General features: G+C 38.3%; 1 protein-coding gene across 4 annotated transcripts in view; it reads left to right on the top strand.

Moving 5' to 3' along the window:
- The window catches only part of LOC106083864 (neural cell adhesion molecule L1), a 557698-nt gene extending 544974 nt beyond the window's left edge, over window positions 1-12724 (top strand). For 2 of the 4 annotated variants that reach the window (XM_059363589.1, XM_059363588.1), the window contains exon 16: window positions 12123-12724. In XM_059363589.1, the coding sequence (XP_059219572.1) occupies window positions 12123-12187 (65 nt within the window). In that variant the 3' untranslated portion in view covers window positions 12188-12724. Of the gene's footprint in view, window positions 1-12110 lie in introns of all 4 variants that reach the window. The other 2 variants (XM_059363587.1, XM_059363586.1) reach the window with 1 other exon arrangement.
- Window positions 12725-15617: the final 2893 nt, after the last annotated feature.

Below are 15617 nucleotides of genomic sequence, written 5' to 3'. Positions count from 1 at the left end.
GGCCAAGACTTTAAATCAAGATATCGGTCTACATGCAGCTATATCCAAATTTTGACCGATTTGTGCCAAGTTTGCAGAAAAATGTCGAAGAGCCTTACACTAAGCACTGTTCCAAATTTCGGCGAAATTGGACAACAAATGCGCCTATATGGCGCATTTGTTGCCTTAATAAACTCACTGTCCCAAATTTCGGCTACATCGGACAACAAATGCGCCTTTTAAGGCCCCAAAACCTAAAACCGAGAGGTCGATCTATATGGCAGCTATATCCGAATTTGAACCGATCTGTACCATATTGCAGAAGTATGTCAAGGGGCTTAACTTAACTCACTATCCCAAATTTCGGCGATATCAGATAATAAATACGCCTATTATGGGCCCAAAACCTTAAATCGAGGGATCGGTCTATATGACAGCTATATGGAAATCTGAACCGATCAGTGCCAAATTGACGAACGATATCAAGGGTTCTAACACAACTCACTGTCCAAAATTTCAGTAAAATCGGATAATAAATGTGGCTTTTATGGACATAAGATCCTAGATCGGAGGATCGGTCTGTATGGCAGCTATATCCAAATCTGAACCGATCTTAGCTAAATTGTTGATGGATGTCGAAGGGCCTAACAAAACTTACTGTCCCAAATTTCATAAAAATCGGATAATAAATATGGCTTTTATGGACCTAAGACCCTAAATCGGGGGATCGGTCTATATGGCAGCTATAGCCAAATCTATACCGATCTGAGCCAAATTGGCGAACGATGTCGAAGAACATAACACAACTCACTGTCCAAAATTTCAGCAAAATCGGATAATAAATGTGGCTTTTATGGACCTAAGACCCTAGATCGGAGGATCGGTCTATATGGCAGATATATCCAAATCTGGACCGATCTGGGCCAAATTGACGAAGGATGTCGAAGGGCCTAACGCAACTCACTGTCCAAAATTTCAGCAAAATCGGAGAATAAATGTGGTTTTTATGGACCTAAGACCCTAAATCGGAGGATTGGTCTATATGGGGGCTATATCAAGATATAATCCGATAAAGCCCATCTTCGAATTTAACCCGCTTATGGACAAATCAAGAATCTGTGCAAAGTTTCAGCTCAATATCTCAATTTTTAAAGACTGTAGCGCGATTTCAACAGACAGACGGACAGACGGACGGACATGTCTAGATCGTCTTAGATTTTTACGCTGATCAAGAATATATATACTTTATAGGGTCGGAAATGGATATTTCGATGTGTTGCAAACGGAATGACAAAATGAATATACCCCCATCCTTCGGTGGTGGGTATAATAATGTGATAGTCGTCGAGGAAAGCGTTGTGCAAAATTTTGGCAAGATTGGTCAAACAATGCGCTTGCAGTGGCTCTTGGAATGAAAATCTAGCCATATAAAGGGTGATTAGCCATTCAACCAGAAATGAGCCTCATCACTGAACGGTGAATGAACACATTTCGAACCGAACACTGATTTTGGTAATAAAATTCAATGATTTGCAAGCGTTGCTCGTTAGTAAGTCTATTCATGATGAAATGTCAAAGCATACTGAGCATCTTTCTCTTTGACACCATGTCTGAAATCCCACGTGATCTGTCAAATACTAATGCATGAAAATCCTAACCTCAAAAAAATCACCCTTTATATAGCTAGATCATCTTAGATTTTTACGCTGATCAAGAGTATATATACTTTATAGGGTGGGAAATGGATATTTCGATGTGTTGCAAACGGACTGACAAAATAAATATACCACCATCCTTCGGTGGCAGGTATAAAAAGGAACAAGAGAAGACACTATGACAAGGCGTGTTCTCACCCATCGCCTTTTTTATACCCACCACCATAGGATGGGTGTATACTAATCTAGTCATTCCGTTGTTAACATCTCGAAATATTGATCTGCGACCCCATAAAGAATATATATTCTGGATCGTCTCGACATTGTGATTTGATCTAGCCATCTCCGTCCGTCCGTCTGTCGAAATCACGATAGCGGTCGAATGCGTAAAGCTACCCGCTTTAAATTTCGCACAGATACTTCATATTGATGTAGGTCATTGGGGATTGTAAATGGGCCATATCGGTTCAGATTTCGATATAGCTCCCATATAAACCGATCTCCCGATATGACTTCTTGAGCTCCTACAATTCATAATTTTCGTCCGATTTGGCTGAAATTTTGCACATAGTCTTTTGTTATAACTTCCAACATCCGTGTAAAGTACGGTTTAAATCGGCCTTTAACCTGGTATAGCTCCCATATAAACCGATCTCCCGATTTGACTTCTAGGGCCCCTAGAAGCCACAATTTTCAGCTGATTTGGCTTAAATTTTGCACATAGTGTTCTCCTATGACTTCCAACGACTGTGCGTAGTACGGGTCAACTCGGTCTATAACCTGATATAGCTACCATAGAAACCGATCTCCCGATTTGACTTCTTGAGCCGTCTGTAAGCCGCAATTATTGTCCGATTTGGCTGAAATTTTGCACTAAGCATTTTGTTATGACCTGCAACAACTGTGCGAAGTACGGTATAAAACGTTTTATAACCTGATATAGCTCCCATGTAAACCGATCTCCCGTTTTGATTTTATGAGCCCCTGGAAGTCACAATTTTCATCCGATTTGGAGTAAATTATAACTTTATAACCTCCAACAACTGTGTTGAGTGCGATGCAAATTGGTCCAAAGCCTGGTATTGCTCCCATATAAAACGATCTCCCGATTTGACTTCTTGATCCCCCGAAAGCCTGAATTTTCATCCGATTTGCCTTAAATATTGCACATGGTGTTCTGTTATGACTTCCAACAACTGTGCTAAGTAAGTTTGAAATCGGTCTGACACAGATCCCATATAAACCGATCACCCGATTTGACTTTTTGAGCCCCTGGAAATTTTGCATGCGGTGTTCTGTTTTAACTTTCAACATATGTGCCAAGTACGGTCCAACTCAGTCTATAACCCGATATAGCTCCCATGTAAACCGGTTTTTCGATCATGCTTGTTCGGCTCCTATAAGCTTTAATTTTTGCTGGTTTAACAGAAGTTTAGTATGCAGAATAAAATTATGCGCTTCAACTAAATTTATTTTGTATAAATTTTTGGCAGAATCCATGGTGGTGGTTTCCCAAGATTCGGCCCTGCCGAACTTAGCACTCTTTTACTTGTTTATTCTCGCACATTACGATAAAAGTGCGTGATTAACGATTTTGATCGCCAGAAAATGCTGTTGAAACCATCAGTAACCATGTTTTGGACGTATCTCAATCGCAGTGGAAAAAGGGCAGCCATTGAATTTTGCATAACAATTTGCTCTACCACTGCTACAATAACTAAGGAGTTTAGTCGAAATCACTTTAAATTTGGATATAGTTCCCAAATAAAGTTACATTGCCATAAGGTAGTCATTTGCCAACCGATTCTTCCAAAATTTGGCAGGAAGGATTTTCTTTTTCATGGAAAGCGGTTCAGCGGGAGGTATATATAAATATATATACCTCCCATATATTGGGTTGCCCAAAAAGTAAATGCGGATTTTTCATATAGTCGGCGTTGACAAATTTTTCACAGCTTGTGACTCTATAAATGCATTCTTTTTTCTGTCAGTTATCAGCTGTTACTTTTAGCTTGCTTTAGAAAAAAAGTGTAAAAAAGTATATTTGATTAAAGTTCATTCTATGTTTTATTAAAAATACATTTACTTTCTTTTAAAAAATCCGCAATTACTTTTTGGGCAACCCAATACATATATCGCCCGATTTTCTTTATATAGTAGGCAACACGCGACTTTTGCCAGTCCTTACTTTTTTCTTGATGATACAGATTTGCTTGTTCATTATTAGGACAGAAATTTATATAGCAGCCCTCGTTTAACAACTCTTATATATCATTCAACTATGAACCTCAACATTTTCTTTTTTAAACGCTAGTTCATCACACCTATAACGCATAGGGTCAGGGGCATCCATGTCACAGACATTAACGGAATTCTCAAACGTACCGCTGCTCATCGCAAAAATGTTGTTGCTAGTTGTCGGTGCTACCGTTTGTCAAGTGCATAAATGTACCCCAAGGAAATGCTTACACTCTCTTACAACACTAGGACTCACTTGGCCACGTCCTTAAGTAGGGCAAAAGTATACATTTGCAAGTGGTTATACGTACTACCTACTACATACATACCATGATGATCCACTGGTATTGTGCAACAAGCATAACTTTGTAGCAGTTGTTATATGAACAACACCAGCGGTAGAGGTGGGCCACTTCACATTTATAAATACAGATACGAAATTGTTGACAATTTACAATACAAGAATGAGAAGAGGAAGAGAGAGAGAGAGACAGGAAGAGGAAAAAGTATAACCCAAGTGATGTTAGCTTTTATGCAATCTTTTGTCGGTTTTGCACAAAATTCAACTTCGGATGAACATTCACAGAAGGAATCCATCCGCCACAAAAAGGTGCACAAATAAGGCCTGAGGCAATGAATACTTTATTACTCTTTGCTAGTCGTTGCCGCCTTTGTCGACTTTTCCTCAAGACGATGACTCGAAATCATAACCACTACAATACTGAGAGTACGGACTGCCGCTGTTGCTGCTGCTGCTGCTACAGCTCTTCAATCTTCAATTATTCATAAGACGGTTCGATAATTAATATCAAGACATACTATGAATTTTAATTAACTACAACAGCCAACCATAGAAATGCTGCAAATCTTTTAATTGCCTTGGGGGTTTAGTGTGAGTGTCTGCATATGTGTCTGCACAAGTGCTAAGATTGAACTCTTGACTCATTCTCTTTTGTCAAACACTTAAATCTTTCCATCTCTCTCTCTCTCTCGCATCCACTCGTTGCCACTTAGCCTTAGGTGTTTAGGCAAACTAAAAGAGCAAAACCACAATGAAATGTTAAGTCTTTGAGTTTGGTAGAACTTTGCAAAGAAGTTACAGTAATTAAATGTGCTAAGATGATAAATTATAAGTGTTATAAGTTCACGTGCATTGTTTACAACTAAACAAATCTTTTCAAAAATTTCCCCTGTTATATCACATTACCATGAACCAGAGAGGAATAAAGCAACAAAAGCGCAAGTGCTTTCATGTATTAAAATAAGGTAATTAATTTGTAGTGCTGTTGAAAGGGAATATTAGATGCTATAGAAGTAGAACTTGTACTCAAAGGATTTTGTAAGGAAGCATTAGAAGTGTTACAATATGAAAATTACATCAATGCTTAACTAGAATTGGAATATACTTAAAGGGGAAAAGCATATTAATACTCGTATTACACATTTATGGCAGCTGTATTAAAATGTAAAACCGATTTTTGTCCAAACTTTTAATTGCCTAGTAGGAGGTTTGGGAATGATAATGTTTTCCATGTCAGTCTGCAATCAGACTTACTTTGAAATTTTAGCCCATTGTGATACTAAAAGTAGAAGGAAAGGAAGATGCCTACTAGTTCCTACCATTGAACTAGCTAGTATTCACGTAGCCTAATTCAGGCAGGTTCTCAAAGAAATGAGCACATAAAGTGAACCAAATGAGGTTTCCATGGGTTTTTGTCAATAATATGGTGATTGGTCTATATGGCAACTATATCCAAATATAGTCCGATCAGAAGCATACTCACTACAGACATCAAGGGTCTTGACACAACTCGCTATGACAAATTTTATTTTTATACCCACCACCGAAGGATGGGGGTATATTCATTTTGTCATTCCGTTTGCAACACATCGAAATATTCATTTCCGACCCTATAAAGTATATATATTCTTGATCAGCGTAAAAATCTAAGACGATCTAGACATGTCCGTCCGTCTGTCTGTTCAAATCACGCTACAGTCTTTAAAAATTGAGATATTGAGCTGAAATTTTGCACAGATTCTTTTTTTTGTCTATAAGCAGGTTAAGTTCGAAGATGGGCTATATCGGACTATATCTTGATATAGCCCCCATATAGACCGATCCGCCGATTTAGGGTCTTAGGCCCATAAAAGCCACATTTATTATCCGATTTTGCTGAAATTTGAGACAGTGAGTTGCGTTGAGCCCTTCGACATCCTTCGTCAATTTGGCCCAGATCGGTTCAGATTTGGATATAGCTGCCATATAGACCGATCCTCCGATTTATGGTCTTCGGTCCATAAAAGCCACATTTATTATCCGATTTTGCTGAATTTTGGGACAGTGAGTTGGGTTGAGCCCTTCGACATCCTTCGTCAGTTTGGCCCAGATCGGTTCAAATTTGGATATAGCTGCCATATAGACTGATCTTCCGATTTGTGGTCTTAGGCCCATAAAAGCCACATTTATTATCCGATTTTGCTGAAATTTGGGACAGTGATTTGCTTTAGGCCCTTCGACATTTTTCTTCTATTTGGCTCTGATCGGTTCTGATTTGGATATAGCTGCCATATAGACCGATCTCTCGATTTAAAGTTTTGGGCCCATAAAAAGCGCATTTATTATCCGATTTTGCTGAATTTTGGGACAGTGAGTTGGGTTGAGCCCTTCAACATCCTTCGTCAGTTTGGCCCAGATCGGTTCAAATTTGGATATAGCTGCCATATAGACTGATCCTCCGATTTGTGGTCTTAGGCCCATAAAAGCCACATTTATTATCCGATTTTGCTGAAATTTGGGACAGTGAGTTGCGTTGAGCCCTTCGACATCCTTCGTCAATTTGGTTCAGATCGGTTCAAATTTGGATATAGCTGCCATATAGACCGATCCTCCGATTTATGGTCTTAGGCCCATAAAAGCCACATTTATTATCCGATTTTGCTGAAATTTGGGACAGTGATTTGCTTTAGGCCCTTCGACATTTTTCTTCTATTTGGCTCTGATCGGTTCTGATTTGGATATAGCTGCCATATAGACCGATCTCTCGATTTAAAGTTTTGGGCCCATAAAAAGCGCATTTATTGTCCGATGTCGCCGAAATTTGGGACAATGACTTGTGTTGGGCCCTTCGATATTTGTCTTCAATTTGGCTCAGATCGGTCCAGATTTGGATATAGCTGCCATATAGACCTATCTCTCGGTTGAACAATGACTTGTACTTATAAGCATTTGGTCTAAATCGGTTGATATCTATAGAGCTGCTATGGGGCATAAGGTATGAATTTTTCACTGGATTTTGACGAAATGTGGTTCACATATATACCCGAGGTGGTGGGTATCCAACGCCTTCTTACTTGTTTTTTTATATGGTAGAAAATCGATATTTCAATGTGTTAGAAACGAAATGCCAAAACGAATATACCCCGTCTTTCGATGGTGGGTATAACGAAAAGAACCATTCATTTTTATAAACAACACCTTAGGATGATTATTCCGTTTGTAACACCTCGAAATATTGATCTAGTACCCCATAGAGCATATATATTCTTGATCGTCTCGACATCCTGAGTCGATCTAGCCATGTTCGCCCGTCGGTCTGTCTGTCAAAATCACGATAGCGATCGAATGCGTGAAACTAGCCGCTTGAAATTGTGCACAGATGCTTAATATTGATGTAGATCATCGGAGATTAAAAATGGGTTATATCGGTTCAGATCTGGATAGCTCCTACATAAACTGATTTCTCGATTTGACTTCTTGAGCCCATGGAAGCCGCAATTTTTGTACAATTTGGCTGAAATTTTGCATATAGTGTTTCGTTATGACTTTCAACAACTTTGTCAAGTACGGTCCAAATGGGTCAAGAACCTGATATAGCTCCCATATAAACCGATCGCCCGAATTGACTTCTTTAGCCCTTACAAGCCGCAATTTTTGTCCGAAATGGTTGAAATTTTGCATGTAGTGTTCTGTTATGACTTTCAACAACTGTGCCAAGTACGACCTAAATCAGTCTATAACCTGTTATAGCTCCCATGTGAACAGGTCTATCGATCATCCTTGTTCGGTTCCTAGAAGCTTTATTTTTGCTAGTTTGACAGAAGTTTGGTTTGGAGAATAAAATTATGCCCCACAACAAAATTTATTTTGTATACATTTTTAGTTGAATCTATGGTTGTGGGTACCCAAGATTCGGCCCGGCCGAACATAGCAAGCTATTACTTGTTCTTATATACGCAGGTAAAGTTCTTGAATGGTCCACTTCGGACTATATTTGGATTTACCTGCCATATAGATTTAGGGTCTACACCCTATAACAGGCGCATTTATTGCCCGATTTAATTGAAATTTGGCATAGTAGTTTTGTTAGGTCCGCCAATGTCGGAAACAAAAATGGTCCAGATCGGAACATATTTGGATATAGCTGCCATATAGAACGATCTGCCGATTTTGGGTCTTAGGCCTTTAACAAGCGCATTTATTACCTGACTTCGTTGAAATTTGGAACAGTGAGTTGTTTTAAGCCTCCCAACATCCGATCCAAATATGGTTCAGATCGGACTATATTTACATATAACTGCCATATAGACCGATCTGCCTGTAAAGGGTCTGAAGCCCATAAAAGCTTTATTTATTACCCAATTTCCTCTCGATATTCGTAGACCGATCTGCCGATAAAGGGTTTTAGGCCTTTAAAAGCATTATTTGTTACCCGATATCGCTGAAATTTTAAACAGTCAGTTGTTTTAAGCCTACCGATAACCGATCCAAATATGATTCAGATCGGACTATATTTACCGGCAGATAAGTGGATTTATTTGGGAGGGCGCCATAGTGGTTAGCATGTCCGCCTATGACGCTGAAAGCCTGGGCTCGAAAACCTGGGCGAGACCATCAGAAAAAATTTTCAGCGGTGGTTTTCCCCTCCTTTTGTGAGGTACTCTGCCATGTAAAACTTCTCTTCAAAGAGGTGTCGCACTGCGGCACGCCGTTCAGACTCGGCTATAAAAAGGAGGCCCCTTATCATTGAGCTTAAACTTGAATCGGACTGCACTCATTGATATTTGAGAAGTTTGCCCTGTTCCTTAGGATTTCGGATTTCGCTAAAACTGTGACTTTTTTAAGAGTTCTCGGAAACTGAATAAAATATGGTCCAGACCAACCCCTCAAGAAACCAAATCGGGAGATCGGTTTATATGGGAGCTTTATCATGTTATATAACGATTTACATCATACTTGGAAATCAAAACAAAGAATTGCGCCCTCTAGTGGATCGAGAGGACAAATCGGGCAATGGGATTATACGAAAGCTACATCAGGTTAAAGGTCGATCTTGACCATACTTGGCACTGTTGTTAGAAGTCAAATTAAAACACCTCACCCAAAATTTCAAACAAATTGGATAAAAATTGCACCCTCTAAAAGCCCAAGAAGTAAAGATCCGAAATCGCTTTGTATAAAAGCTATATCAGGTTATAGACCGAATTAGGGCATACTTCGCACAGCTTTTTAAAGTTAAAAAAAAACACTTAATGCAAGTTTTCAGCCAAATCAGATGAGAATTGCGCCCTCTAGAGCCTCAAGAAGTCAAGATCCGAGATCGGCAGCTATATCAAACAAGTAACAAGTAAGAGCGTGCGAGCGGGCGGGCCGAATCCTATATACCCTCCACCAAGGTTCGCATATGACGAGTTCTTTGCGCAGTATCTCTTTTTAAGCAAAAAAAAAGTAATGAATAAGGACGGAGGAGGAGCTATATCATGTTATAGACCGATTTGGGGCTCAAGAAGAAAAATCGGGAGATAGGTTTATATGGGAGCTGTATCAAGCTATTGATCGATTCAGACCATATAAGATACGTATGTTGAAGGTCATGAATGAAGCCGTTGTACAAAATTTCGGCCAAATCGGATGAGAATTGTGCCCTTTTAGAGGCTCAAGAAGTCAAGATCCCAGATCGGTTTATATGGTAGCTATATCAAAACATAGTCCGATTTGGCCCATTTAAAATCCCAAGCGACCTACACTGATAAAAAATATTTGTGCAAAATTTCAAGCGACCAGCTTTACTCCTTCGAAAGTTAGCGTGCTTTCGACAGACAGACGGACGGACGGCAGACGGACGGACATGACTAGATCGACTTAAAGTGACATGACGATCAAGAAGATATGTACTTTATGGGGCCCAAGACGCATATTTAGAGGTGTTACAAACAGAATGACGAAATTAGTATACCCTCATTCTAATGTGGGGGGTATGAAAATGGACCGATATGGCCCATAAACAATGCCAACTGACCTACAAGTTTGAAGTATTTTTGCACCTAGCTTTACTCCTTCCTAAATAAGGGTGCTTTCGACCGATGTACATGATTAAATCGACTTAGAATTTCAGGACGATCAAGAATATATATGATTTGATGAGCAACAGATCAGTGATTCAATGTGTTGCAAACGGAATCAGGAAATTAGTATAACTACATCCTATGGTGGAGGGTATAAATATATCCATGGTGATGGGTATGCCAAGTTGTTTCCGTTTTATTTTCATCCACAGTTGAATCAAGCCTATTGCCCTTTCTTTGACTTTTCATATCCAAAATGTATCCTTGTTTGATTATATTTAAACATTTTGATTGAATCTAATTGTTAGGCAATGTTTTGTTCTACAACCCCACAATAATTTTTACCTAGGCACACGTATCCAATTAAATTTTTCTTTCAAGATATGTTTACTGTAACCTCAACACAACCAAAAAAAAAAAACGCAAATATTTGGAACAATTAAAAACTCCTTTCCCCTAACCACAAGGTAAATAATTCCTTGATTACATGCACATTCACTTAACACACACACACACCACCCCTTTGATTTTCGGTTTGGTAAACAGAGAAAACTTCTTTATCTGTTGCTTTTCAATTTAAAAGTTGTCAAACAAAAATCTCCAGATCTTCTAGTGAAAGGATACGATGATAATAACCATGATGACGATGATGATGCCGTTGAGGGCGATGACGTTGTCTACAGTAGGGTAGATATCTAAGATTGAAATTAAATGGTTTCAAGGGTTAGCCACAAAAGACATGGTTGTCATCTAGGGGCTCTGCTAGGCATTTTTGAGGGTTTCTGTGGTATGATCTGTGTTAATTATGAAACAATATTTTAATTATTTTTTAAAGTTTAACATCATTATACACAAAATGTTGTGTTGGTTGTCAGGTTGACATGCTGGTTGCCAATGGCAGCAACACAAGGATACCGATACACCGACACACACATACACACCTATACACCTTCACTCAATTATCTTTATAAACATAAAGCGGAGCAATTCAATTTAATTTGCCAAATATGCTTTGCTTTTGTGTTTTTTTTTCCAAAAATTCTATATGGCTTTGCGTTTTTTGTATGCGTAATGAGTGTTTTTTATACGCTACGATATGAGAGTGTGTGTGTGTGTCTGTGTGTTTGTGTTTTATTAAATTCACTATGAATGTTTGTATGTGTGTGCTGTTTTGTATTGTTTCTCTTTCTTTGAAGGCTTTTTGCTACCGTGCTGTATTTTTTTTTGGTTTTCTTGCAATTCTCCATGCTTTAGTTTAATGGCTGTGTTTTTAATGAAGCCCACATAATGCTAGTATCCAAATAATTTTACTAATTATACTAACTTTTCAATATGTTTTCCCTTCCCCCGTCTTCTCTCTCTCTTTCCCTCTCTCTCTTTCTCTTTTCACCCCGACCTGTTTGTCTGTTGTGTTTGGTTGTCTCATGACTACTACACTCATAATCATATGCGTTCAACCAACCATACAACCACACATTTCAACATAAAATGCCATAACCGCAAAAATACTTTATTCACCTAAACACCCCACACATGCACACACCCACACTCACATGTAATTTTCACCATACTGTGGTAAAAAAACATATTCATTGGTTTATAATGAATGTGGGACAAACTTTAACACACATACACATATCAATTAAAACAAACAACAACAACACTATGGAAATACTGCAACTATATGCTACATCTTCATACACTTGAATTATTCCCTCTTAATTTGATATCCCATAAAACCATAAAAATTTCATTGTCTCTGTACTATTTCGCAACATTCATACACTTTGCACATTGCTTATGAAACTTTCCACCTCTCAAACGCCCTTCACTTCACATACATACATTGTTCATTCCTTCATATGTATTCGTGCATATAACAACAACTACCAGTGTATATTACAGACCCTGATCTGATATTGCCACGGGGTGAGCTGGAATTCACCACATTGGATCCAACTATGAAATAATACTAGAATACCAGAAAAGTGATGCATTCACCAAACGGCACCAGCATCACCACCACCACCACCAGAAGCATTAGTAATCAGTAACCTGTACCCAGTTTGAAACTAACCAACCAACCAAACAACAACAAACGAATTACAAGAAGTGAAACAACAATACTCAACAATGACGAGAATTGAACCCATTAGCCCCTAACTACTCCCTATAACTGTGAAATCCCTACCTACACTCCCACAACTGCCAGTCATGGAGTAAGTCAGTTAACTAGACATACAGTCAATCAGTCAGTCAGACTCTCTCATGCAACATCATTATTCTCTGTTATGTGTTATCTACTGCTTTATATCAGCCATACAACAAGGATAACAAGAAGCTGAGTAAACATACAGTCAACCAACCAAGCAACCAAGCAACCAACCATCCAACCCATCCGGCAAGCTTAAGAAACCAACAACAACTACAACACATGCATATATCATTACATAGTGTAAGATGAATGGAATCTCTAGGATAACAAATAATTAAATTAAACATGCCGTTTAAGCAGCAGCTCTAGCAGCAGCATCAAACTGTATATGTATATTTGTATATCTATGTATTTATCTATATATCTTTATATATATATATGTATGTATATGTATTCCAAACAAGGATCAAACGACTTACAACTTTATTTAACCAAACACAAAGGTATGTACATTGTATTTTGTCTGTATGTGTATGTATATATGCGTATGTATAATTCATAGGAAAAAGTTTTGAGTGAGTTACGGATTTTTGAATTTGGATTTTAAACGAAAAGTTCGATGGAAAAAAAACGTTAACATCTGTTTGACCTAAAAACATTAGAAATAAGGTTAATCGAAGGTAGATTTGGTACAAACAAGGAAAGTAGTTTGCCTTATGAAAGCATTTAACAAAAACCAAGTAAAAGTGTGCTAAGTTCGGCCGGGCCGAATCTTATATACCCTCCACCATAGATCACATTTGTCGAGTTCTTTTCCCGACAGCTCTGTTTAGACAAAAAAAGTATAAAAGAAAAAAGAAAATAAATGCTATAATATTGGAGCTATTTCAAGTTATAGTCTGATTCGGCAAATTCGAGTAAGAATTACGGCCTTAAAGGGCTCAAGAAGTAAAATCGTGAGATCAGTTTATATGAGAGCTGTATCAAGCTATTGATCCATTCAGACCATATTAGACACATATGTCATGCGAAATTTCAGCCCAAAGGGATAATAATTACGCCCTCTAGTGGCTCAAGAAATCAAAAATCCAGATTGGTTTATATGACAGCTATATCAGCTTATGGACCGATTGAAACCATACTTGGCACAGTTGTTGAAAGTCATAACAAAATACGTCATGCGAAATTTCAGACAAGTCGGATAAGAATTGCGCCCTCTGGAGGCTCAAGAAGTCAAGACCCCAGATCGGTTTATATCGCAGCTATACCAGATTATGAACCGATTTAAACCATACTTAGCACAGTTGTTGGAAGTCCTAACAAAAAACCTTTTGCAAAATTTCAAGCAAATCGGGTGGAAATTACGCCCTCTAGAGGCTCAAGAAGTCAAGACCCGAGATCGATTTATATGACAGCTATATCAGGTTATGGACCGATCTAGACCATACTTAGCACTGTTGTATAAAGTCATAATAAAACACCTCGTGCAAAATTTCCGACAAATCGGATAGAAATTGCGCCCTCCAGAGGCTCAAGAAGTCAAGACCCCAGATCGACTTATATGATAGCTATATCAAACCATGGACCAATCTAGACCATACTTGGCACAGTTGTTGGAAGTCATAACAAAAAACCTTATGCAAAATTTCATTTAAATCGGGTGAGAATTGCGCCCTCTAGAGGCTCAAGAAGTCAAGACCCGAGATCGATTTATATGACAGCTATATCAGGTTATGGACCCATCTAGACCATACTTAGTACAGTTGTAGGAAGTCATAACAAAACACCTCGTGCAAAATTTCCGACAAATCGGATAGAAATTGCGCCCTCTAGAGGCTCAAGAAGTTAAGACCCCAGATCGATTTATATGACAGCTATAGCAGGTTATGGACCGATCTAGACCATACTCAGCACATTTGTAGGAAGTCATAATAAAACACCTCGTGCAAAATTTCCGACTAATCGGATAGAAATTGCGCCCTCCAGAGGCTCAACAAGTCAAGACCCCAGATCGATTTATATGATAGCTATATCAAACCATGGACCAATCTAGACCATACTTGGCACAGTTGTAGGAAGTCATAACAAAACACCTCGTGCAAAATTTCCGACAAATCGGATAGAAATTGCGCCCTCTAGAGGCTCAAGAAGTTAAGACCCCAGATCGATTTATATGGCAGCCAGGGACGTAGCCAGGGGGGATGCCTCGGGCCCGAGCCCGAGCCCACGCGAAAATGATTTTGTCCAAAGAAAAAAATTTTAATTAAATTTATTCTTAACAAAAATGTCATCAACATTTTTATACCCACCACCGAAGTATGGAGTATAGTCATTTTGTCATTCCGCTTGAAACACATCGAAATATCCATTTTCGACCCTATAAAGTATATACAGTCTTGATCAGCGTAAAAATCTAAGATGATCGAGACCTGTCGGTCCGTCTGTCCGTCTGTCTGCTGAAATCCCGCTACAGTCTTTAAACATAGAGATATTGAGCTGAAACTTTGCATAGCTTCCTTTTTTTGTCCATAAGCAGGTTAAGTTCGAAGATGGGCTATATAGGACTATATCTTGATATAGCCCCCATATAGACCGATCCACCGATTTAGGGTCTTAGACCCAAAAAAAATTTATCCGATTTTGCTGATATTTAGGACAGTGAGTTGTGTTAGGCGCTTTGACATCTTCCTTCAATTTGGCTCAGATCGGTTCAAATTTGAATATAGCAGCCATTTAGTCCGATTTTGCTGAAATTTTGGACAGTTAGTGGTGTTAGACCCTTTTACATCATTCGTCAATTTGGCCCAGATCGGTCCAGGAGGTCTTAAGTATAGCAGTCTTTACCAGTTATATTTAAGAAGAGGAATAGAAAAACTTATAATTTTTGATTATTCCATCCATTTCAATTCCAAGCCAATAAAAAATTGTTTGAGGCTCCTAAAACTATGCTGATAAATTGTGATAATCACTAATTGAGTTGTGGTGAAATTGGTTTTTTGTTTGTATAACTGTGTTGAATATAGTGAGACGGTTTTTAAATTGCCCCTGAAAGTATGCTTTGTATTTTGAGTGAAAAACGCAGGGTGACCTTATTATCTTTTGTTTGTATGAATTTTTTAAAGCAATCCTTAGCTAAAAAATTTTATTTAAATATGCATATATTCATATAAAAAAAATTACTAATAACATAATGGGAATTTAGAAAATTTATTTCCATACTTCTCGTTTCAATGAAGATAAATGTA

This window comes from Stomoxys calcitrans, chromosome 2, assembly GCF_963082655.1.
Source record: "Stomoxys calcitrans chromosome 2, idStoCalc2.1, whole genome shotgun sequence".
NCBI classification, from domain to species: Eukaryota; Metazoa; Arthropoda; class Insecta; order Diptera; family Muscidae; genus Stomoxys; species Stomoxys calcitrans.
Note: the sequence above shows the minus strand (reverse complement) of the source record. Positions and strands in the feature narration are given on the sequence as shown.